The following is an 8,403-nucleotide window of genomic DNA, read 5'->3' on the forward strand; positions in this document are numbered from 1 at the left end:
AACTGCATAGTGAGACCCTCTCTCAAAAAAAAAAGGAAAAAAAAAAAAAAAAGGCTAGCTTTAGCAATTTATTGAGACCCTGTCTCAAAGGAAGAAAAAAAGATTGAAAATATTATGTCACGACTGGCATGGTGGCGCACGCTTATAATCTCAGCACTAAGGAGGCTGAGGCAAGAGGATCACCACATGTTTGAGGCTAGCCTAGGCTACATAGTGAGTTCAAAGCCAGCCTGGAATACACAGTAAGACCTTGTCTCAAAAAAAGAAAAGAAAAGAAAAGAGTATATCAGTGAAAGAAGCCAGATAGAACAAAAAATATATAACGCCCAGTTCTATTAATATGCAATATCCTTGCGGGGCATGGTGGCGCACGCCTGTAATCCCAGCACTTGGGAGGCTGAGGCAGGAGGATTGTTGTGAGTTTGAAACCAGCCTGGGCTACAAAGTGAGTGCAAGGCCAGCCTGAACTGCATAGCGAGATCCTGTCTGAAAAAGACAAAAACAAAACAAAACAAACAAAAAAAACAAACAACACAAACAAACAAAAAAAACCATGCACTATCCACAACAGGTAATTCCTCAGAGACAGAAGGCAGATTTCCAGAGCTGGAGGGAGAAGGGGACAGGGGTAACTGCTTAATGAGTATGAGGTCTCCTTTTGGGGCAATGAAAGTGTTCTGCACAGCATCATAAATGTACAAAATGCCGCTGGATGGGCCAATTAAAGTGGTTTAAAGAAATTTACAAGTGCTCAGCTGGGAGCTCATCTTCCTGGGTCTCATCCCCGCCCCAGGTCTCTGCCTGGCTTTCCCCATTGGGCAAGTAACTCCCCTTCTTAGGCTGGGGAGTTGGGCCAGGACCTCACAGAGGGCGGGAGCCCAGGCAAGGCTGTCATCGCTCTCTCCTGAGATAAGCGGCCCCCACTTACTGGGATCCTGGGTGGAGTGTGCAGACCCCTGCCTGCCCACGCCTGGCCTGACCCTCGCCCCGTCCTGTCCTCCGCAGCGCTGGCGTGGGCCGCACGGGTACCCTCATCGCTCTGATCGTCTTGCTGCAGCAGCTGGAGCAGGAAGGCCTCCTGGGGCCCTTCGGGTTTGTGAGGAAGATGAGGCAGAGCCGGCCCCTGATGGTGCAGACGGAGGTGAGGGCGCCCCGCCCCTGGGTGGTGGGTGATGGGCTCGGGGCGCAGTGCTCAGCCTGCCTGCGACACCCCCAGGCCCAGTACGTGTTCCTGCACCAGTGCATCCTGCGCCACCTCGAGCTGTCAGCGGACACCGTGGCCCAGAAGGACGGAGAGTATGAGAGTGTGGTGAACCTCATCTATGAGAATGCGGACGCCATCCGGGCCCAAACATTGCAGGTCTAAGCTTGGGGGCTAGGCCCGCAGCCCAGCACCCTGGGGCTCGGGGCGCCCAGCCAGATCCCTGGACCCTGGGACAGCAGAGGGCTGGGCCCAGCACCCGGGGCCCTGTGGGGAGGGTGCTGGGAGTGTAGGCTCCTCTGCCGCACTGGAGTTTGTCCTGTGCAGGGTGGGCCTAGGCCCTGGTCCCTTGAGGAGGTAGGGTGGGGGCGTCGGGGCTCTCTGGGGGAGGAGCTTGGCCCTCTGAGGGCTCCCCAGGATCAGCGGAGCCGCGGCTCTCAGGAAGGAAGGACTCCGGGCCTGAGGGGCAGGGGCAGGGGCAGGCGGGACCCCCGCTCTGCTGTTCCTCGGAAGCCAGGGCCGGCGTGCGGGGTCTGAGGCCAAGGCGATGCCCTGCCTGTGTTCTCCCTGAACCTTGTTCCACATTTTCCTACATCCCGTAATTTATTAAATCACTGTTCTCCTCAGAGGCTGCTCCACTGGGTTTCTGCATCCGGAGAGATATTGGGGTGGGGTTCGGGAGGGCGCCTGCCTTTAGCTCTTGAGCAGGTTTGCACCTGAGGTAGGCAGGCGTGGACAGCTCTTAGGGAAGGCCCCCGGGCCGAGGAGTGTGGTGTGTGCACGCGCGTGTGTGAGGTGGTGACTGGGAGCCCGGGTGGCGGCGGGGCAGGGTACCCCATCTCCAGGAGGGGTTCTCTGGGGTCCCGGGCCCCGGTGTGAGGTGTGTGCGTTGAGGAGCCGGTGAGCGGTGCGTCGGCTGGACGGCTGGACCAGAGTGCAGAAAATGCTAGGGCAGGCACGGACGTGGAGCGGGGGCGCCTTTGCGGCTCCCGGCGGGGCGGGCCGCGGGGCGGAGCGCGTCCTCCCTCCCCGGCTCGCGCAAGCCGGCTCGGCGCTCAGCACCCGGGACAGCGCCGCCCACGTGGCTCGGAGGTCCGGCCCGCGCCCAGCAGGTAGGAGCGGGCCAGAGCCCTCCTCGGTCCACCCAAGGGACGCGCGTGGGCGGGTGGAGGGACAGTGGGAAGGGCCGAGCGAGAGCGCGGGAGGCTGGAGCCTGGACCCTGCAGACGCGGCTTAGAGACGCGAGGCGAGCCGGCTGTGCAGACAAAGGCTGCAGGGGGAGGGGCGCCCCGGACGCCGGCCAGGCCACCGGCGGGCGCAGGAGACGGGGTCCAGAGACACGGGGGACGGTCAGGCTGGGCAGCGCCGGTCTGGGGTCTAGGCGGGGGAGACTGGGGCAGTGGCGAGGACGGCTGTGAAGACAAGAGCTGGGGCGCACAGGGGAGACCCACAGGCCCAGATAACGTGGGGACCCGGCAGAGGCATCCGGCACCCCCATCCGCCCTCAGCAAGAGCGGGCGAGGGCCAGATGCAGCGGGGCGCTGCTCCCCAGCCTCTGGATCTGGGTCCGGGGTCCCGGGTGCTCACAGCGCCCGGAGCCAGCCGGCCCCGCCCCGACTCCGCTTCTGTGCGTCAGCCCCGCCCGTTGTCCTGGCAACAGGCCGTTGCCCGGCAACCAGAGGTGCTCACACCCCTCGGTGTAGAGCCAGGCGGTTGCTCCAGGCAACTAGATCCACTGGTTCCCACGCCGCCTTCGCCCACTTCCGGCTCAGCCTGGAAGGGGCAGAAATCTTGGAGATGCCTGAGGGTGCCTTGGAGGGCAGAGGCGTCCTGTGGGATGGAACTGGGACCCCAAGGCCTAGGCTTCCTTGGCGTGGCGAGGCGGAGTCTGCAACTCCCAGCAGGCCCAGAGAGTCATGCAGCCGGAGGTCTTCTAGTGGAGGACTCAGTGGATGCTGGGGTGGGGCTGGGGGCCTAGGGAGCTTGGGTGCCGCAGCAGCAAGGAGCGCGAGACCCTGCCATCATGTTCCCGGAGCCCCAGACCCCAGGGCCTCCGACTCCCGACGCGCCTCCGGACTCCAGCCGCATCGGCCAGGGTGCAGGTGAGCGACCGGGGCTGCGCAGACACGGAGCCCGTGGGACCCCTGGGGAAGGGCGGGGGGGCGGGGAGCAATAAAGCTGGGATTTGGAGGTCAACATCCTGACCGGAATTTGAAAGAAATGGGGAGCAGATGGAACAGGTTAGGAAGGAAAAGCAGAAGCAGATCCGGGAGTGTGGGATGGAGTGGAATCTGGGGTCCATGAATGGGAGGATTCACCTCTTTTATTTTACAGATAGGGAAACGGGGATCCAGGGCGGGGCAGGGCTTCTTCTAAAAGCGTCAGGTGTTGAGCAGAAATTGGGGTGGAAATGAAATGGAACGAATAAGAAAGCAAAATAGCGTCAGCCTGGGTTAAGGCATCAGCTAGATTTTCAGGTGAGATCGTTTGCAAGGACTGAATGGCTGGGGGGTGGGCAAGGCCGGGGTTCCAGCTTCCACAGCCGGTGGGCCTCCCAGGGCACCGACGCCAGTCCCCCCTCCCCTCCGCAGTGCCGCCCTGGGCCTTGGCCACCATCGTGCTGGTCTCAGGCCTCCTGGTCTTCAGCTGTGGTTTCTGTCTCTGCCGGAAGCGCTGTCAGAAGCGGTCGGGCAAGAAGAGCCAGGCACACGCCCAGGTCCACCTTCGGGAAGTGAAGGAGCTGGGCCGGAGCTACATAGACAAGGTGTGGCCTGGCCCAGCCCCCAGCCCTTCCCTGTGCGCTCCCTGGGCCGCTCCGTCCCTTGTGCCTTCCCCCTAACCCCAGCAGGTGCACTCCGCTTCCCTGTGTGTCCAGCTCTCAGCTGGACTCGGGGTCCTGGACATGGGCCAGATCTAGTGGCTGTTTGCAGGAGCGTCACAGTGTGGTGGGGAAGACAGACACTTGCCGTGCAGGCTGGTGTGTGTCCCCTGAGCGCCAAAACAGGGCATCCAGGATGGCAGAGGGCACCTGACAGCCTAGAGCAGTGGGGAACCTTTCCAAGCTTTCAGTGATAGCGAACAGCCAGCTGTGGCATGCATACCACAGATATGCCACCGCTGCCCTGGAGGGGCAGAGGCGGCTTCCTGGGAGAGGTGACTTCGTCGATGAGACCCAAGGGACAGAGCTAGCCCAGACCAAAGAGGACCTTTGCCAGGTGGGGTGGTACACACCTATAATGCTAGCACTCAGGAGGACGAGGCAGGAGGATCACCATGAGTTTGAGGCCAGCCTAAGCCAGATAAGTGAGTTCAAAGCCAGCCTGCATTAAATAGCGAGACCCTGTCTCGGAAAGGGGGGGGGCATTCAAATCAAAGAGAGAGAATGTGCGTGGGCCTGACTTCATTTGGGGATCAAAGAGTCATTTTTCACAGTGGCTGGGAGTACAGTACAAATTGCTGAGCACTAGAGTAGGGTACCTGGTCAGCTCAGCTATAGCCACATCATGAGGGCAATCAGGAGTTTGGGGAAGATCTTGAGCAAGAGGAGCAGTCCCCTCTCTGTCCCTAAGCCCCCAATATCCAAGTGCCGTGAATCAGGTCATCTGCAGTGTTTGTTGGATGGAATGTCATACAGACCTACCAAATCATAACTCCCTAAAGAAATGACCCCTTGGGGCGGGGATATAGCTCAGCAGTATAAGTGCCTGCCTAGCAAGCACAAGGTCCTGAGTTCAATTCCTGGTACCACAAAAAAAAGTGACCCCACATTTTACCACAAGACTCAGGAACTCCAATTCACAATGAATCTTGAGAATTGATGGCTTGGGCTCAGGAGAAGCCTTCTTCTCTTGTTTTGCTTTAGAATGTGAAGGACACAGTAAATATGTCGTTTCTCCTCCCTGTTTTGTGCTGGGACGATCATCAACCAATGTGGCAACTCGGATTACTACCCCAATATATCCATTAGCATGCAAAATAGCCTTCTACATCTTTCCTGTGGGCACTTGTTCTAGTCTAAGCATGAGAACACTATGTACCACTATACCAAGTCCTTGCCCATAACAGACATCACTAATCAAATTCTGAGAAATCTCTTGCCGCAATGTGTAGTTCCTGCTGGTGGCAAGCATCACTAATCAAACCCTGACTCTGCTTAGCCTCCAAGTGATCAGGCATAGCTCAAGCGATCTAGGAGCCTCCATGGCTTTGAACCTGGAGGATGCTGCTATCTGAACGACTTCACCTGCCCTTGCCCTTGGCTCCCTAAGGTGCAGCCGGAAGTGGAGGAGCTGGAGCCCATGCCAGCTGGGCCAGGGCAGCAGGTATCAGAGAAGCATGAGCTAGGACGACTGCAATACTCACTGGATTATGATTTCCAGAGCGGTCAGGTGGGTATGAGGAGGAGGGTGTTCCCTGGGGAGGCCTGGAGGGGAGCCCAAGATCAGGGTCCCTGCAACTGAGGCTGGGCATCTGCAGCTGCTGGTGGGCGTCCTGCGAGCGGAGGGACTGGCGGCCTTGGACCTGGGTGGCTCCTCGGACCCCTATGTGCGGGTCTATCTGCTGCCAGACAAGCGGAGGCGACACGAGACCAAGGTGCATCGGCAGACGCTGAACCCACACTTCGGGGAGACCTTCGCCTTCAAGGTGAGCGCCCTGCCCCCACCGGCCTGCTCCCAGGAGGAGCTGCAGCCGAGGGCGCCGCCAGCCCTGGGGGCTACTGCACTGGTCCTGGGGCTGTCCCTTTGGCACTGCCGCCCCCTGGGCCCATGGTGTTCCCATTCGGGATCCGCCGACGCGGTGGGAAGGTTCCCTATTTCCCCGCTAGGTTCCCTGGAACCCTCTCCACCCACTCGCGCGTCACCCGGACCTACTCTACTCCCCGCCTCTCCTCTCTCAGTGCCCTCCGCCTTGTGCTGTCTCTGTGCTACTACCCAGGTCCCCTATGTGGAGCTGGGGGGCAGAGTGCTGGTCATGGCGGTGTACGACTTCGACCGCTTCTCCCGCAACGATGCCATCGGGGAGGTGCGGGTCCCCATGAGCTCGGTGGACTTGGGACGCCCAGTGCAGGCCTGGCGGGAACTGCAGGCGGCTCCGAGGGAGGAGGTGAGCGTGCCTGGCCGTCGTTCCCTACCCGAGGCCTCGCCCATACCTGAACGGCCCCCATCCCCATTGGACGCCCCACCCATCTCTACCCTGGGCCAATCAGATCGCCTGCACCTGCGCCAAGGGTCCGCTATGGGGACTAGATTGACACCGGCGCTTGGGTCTGGACGCTCCCATGTCAAGCCGTAGGAGGAGGACAGGTGGGAGAGAGTGGGCGGAGGGCGCTCCGGTCACGGTCCGCTCCGTCTTCAGCTGGAGAAACTGGGGGACATCTGCTTCTCCCTCCGCTACGTCCCCACGGCAGGGAAGCTCACTGTCATCGTCCTGGAAGCCAAGAACCTGAAGAAGATGGACGTAGGCGGGCTGTCGGGTGCGTGGGAGCCAGGCCGCGGAGTGGGCGGGCCGCTTGGGGCAGAGGGAGCCGCGGCCGCGGGGAGCGGGCACCGACCTGCCGTGCGCCCAGAGGGACGGGGCGCGCGGGGTGTCCGCGTGGCCGTGTGGAGAAGGTCCCCGCCCCGCGCCCCGAAAGGGAGCTGTGAGACGCCTCCTTCCTCCGCCCAGATCCCTACGTCAAGGTCCACCTGCTGCAGGGCGGCAAGAAGGTGCGCAAGAAGAAAACCACCATCAAGAAGAACACGCTGAACCCCTACTACAACGAGGCCTTCAGCTTCGAGGTGCCCTGCGACCAAGTCCAGGTGAGCGGCCCGCGCCGGCCCTGGGCTCCCTCCTGCGCGGGCGGAGCCCCAGCGCCCCGAGGGAGGGGTCTTCTAAACCCCCGGCTTAGGAAGGCGGGCCTGGAAAGAGCCCTCGCAGGACAGGGTGCAGCCAGGCCTGAGGCTTGGCCCCGACACCCGGGCAGGAGCTCTGCACCCGAAGGAGCCCTGGCAGCCCGTAGCAGTCCCACGGGTTTGTCTCCTGAGAAACCTGCTGCAGGGGCCGGGGATAGAGCTCTGCCTGGCAAGCGCAAGGTCCTGAGTTCGATTCCCGGTACCAAAAAAAGGAAAAAAAGAAACCTGCTGCAGGGGCTGGGGGTGTGCCTCAGCAAGGAGCACCTGTCCAGCATTCGAGAGGCCTTGGGTTCGAGCCTCAGCCCCACCGAGAAGAAAGCAGTCGGTTTTTGAAGGAAGAAAACCTCCAGGGTGGCCGCACCACTGGCCGCGTCCCAGCCCCTCCCGCAGGGCGGCGCGTCCTGAGCTTGCCCCTCCCCCTCTCCCCTCCCCTCCCCCCGCCGCCCCTAGAAGGTGCAAGTGGAGCTGACCGTGCTGGACTACGACAAGCTGGGCAAGAACGAGGCCATCGGGCGGGTGGCGGTGGGCACAGCCACCGGCGGGGCTGGGCTGCGGCACTGGGCCGACATGCTGGCCAACCCCCGGCGGCCGGTCGCCCAGTGGCACTCGCTGCGGCCGCCTGACCACGCGAGGCCGCTGCTTGCACCCTGATCTCCACCCCAGAGCCGTCCCTTCCCGCCTGGCGCACCGCGTCTCCATGGCGACCTTGCCCGTACCCTGAAGCCCCGGGGGTCCCGGGGGAAGCAGTCTGGTTCCCCGGCCCAGGGGCTCCCCGGCGCTTGGACAATCATCCCTCCTGTCTCCCGCCCCAGGCCCTCCCCACTCACAGCCCTTGCTGCTCTGGCTAAATAAATGCTCCACAGCCTGGCCTGGCCTGTGTCTCCATGGGGCGGAAGGGGCGGCCCGGAAGGAAGCTCACCTCCCTCTTGGACCTGGAGCTCACCGGGGAGCCCCGGGGAGACTCCCGCCACACCCCGTCCGTGCACCGCCCCTCCTCAGATCTTAACAGGGCCTGTGCTGTCTGCTGCAGGGCTCAGGAGAACCCTCCTCACTCCTGCATCCCGCCCACACCACCCACGGGCACAAGAGCTTTCTTCTGGCCTGGCTTTGCTTTTCAAGCCTCATGGATTCTCGGCAAGCGCTTTACCCCTGAGCTATTCCGCAGCCCTTTATGAATCACGTTTTAAGGCAATATCTCAGTTGCCCAGGCTGGCCTTGCACTCAAGACTCCTGCCTCAGCCTCCTGAGAGCTGAGATTACAGGTGTGCACATAGGATTTATATGATAGCCTAAAACAAGAGTTGTAAAGAA

The 8,403-nt window shown here is 61.5% G+C and overlaps 2 protein-coding genes across 5 annotated transcripts in view; both read left to right on the forward strand.

The window, feature by feature from the left end:
• The window catches only part of Ptprh (protein tyrosine phosphatase, receptor type, H), a 25,464-nt gene extending 23,637 nt beyond the window's left edge, over positions 1 to 1,827 (forward strand). For 3 of the 4 annotated variants that reach the window (XM_013509245.1, XM_013509243.1, XM_013509244.1), the window contains 2 exons: positions 1,006 to 1,141; positions 1,217 to 1,827. In XM_013509245.1, the coding sequence (XP_013364699.1) occupies positions 1,006 to 1,141; positions 1,217 to 1,366 (286 nt within the window). In that variant the 3' untranslated portion in view covers positions 1,367 to 1,827. The remainder of the gene's footprint in view (positions 1 to 1,005; positions 1,142 to 1,216) is intronic. The other variant, XR_001232403.1, reaches the window with a different exon arrangement.
• An 89-nt stretch (positions 1,828 to 1,916) lies between these two features.
• Syt5 (synaptotagmin V) lies at positions 1,917 to 7,961 on the forward strand. The gene is made up of 9 exons (XM_005413351.2): positions 1,917 to 2,313; positions 3,180 to 3,303; positions 3,793 to 3,965; positions 5,470 to 5,589; positions 5,678 to 5,845; positions 6,137 to 6,304; positions 6,557 to 6,674; positions 6,866 to 6,999; positions 7,543 to 7,961. Exons 2-9 carry the CDS (start codon positions 3,225 to 3,227, stop codon positions 7,741 to 7,743), a joined length of 1,161 nt encoding a protein of 386 aa, XP_005413408.1. The 5' UTR covers positions 1,917 to 2,313; positions 3,180 to 3,224; the 3' UTR covers positions 7,744 to 7,961.
• The last annotated feature ends 442 nt before the right edge of the window (positions 7,962 to 8,403 follow it).

The sequence above is a fragment of the Chinchilla lanigera genome, unplaced genomic scaffold (assembly GCF_000276665.1).
Source record: "Chinchilla lanigera isolate Chin_1 unplaced genomic scaffold, ChiLan1.0 scaffold00166, whole genome shotgun sequence".
Classification (NCBI taxonomy): Eukaryota; Metazoa; Chordata; class Mammalia; order Rodentia; family Chinchillidae; genus Chinchilla; species Chinchilla lanigera.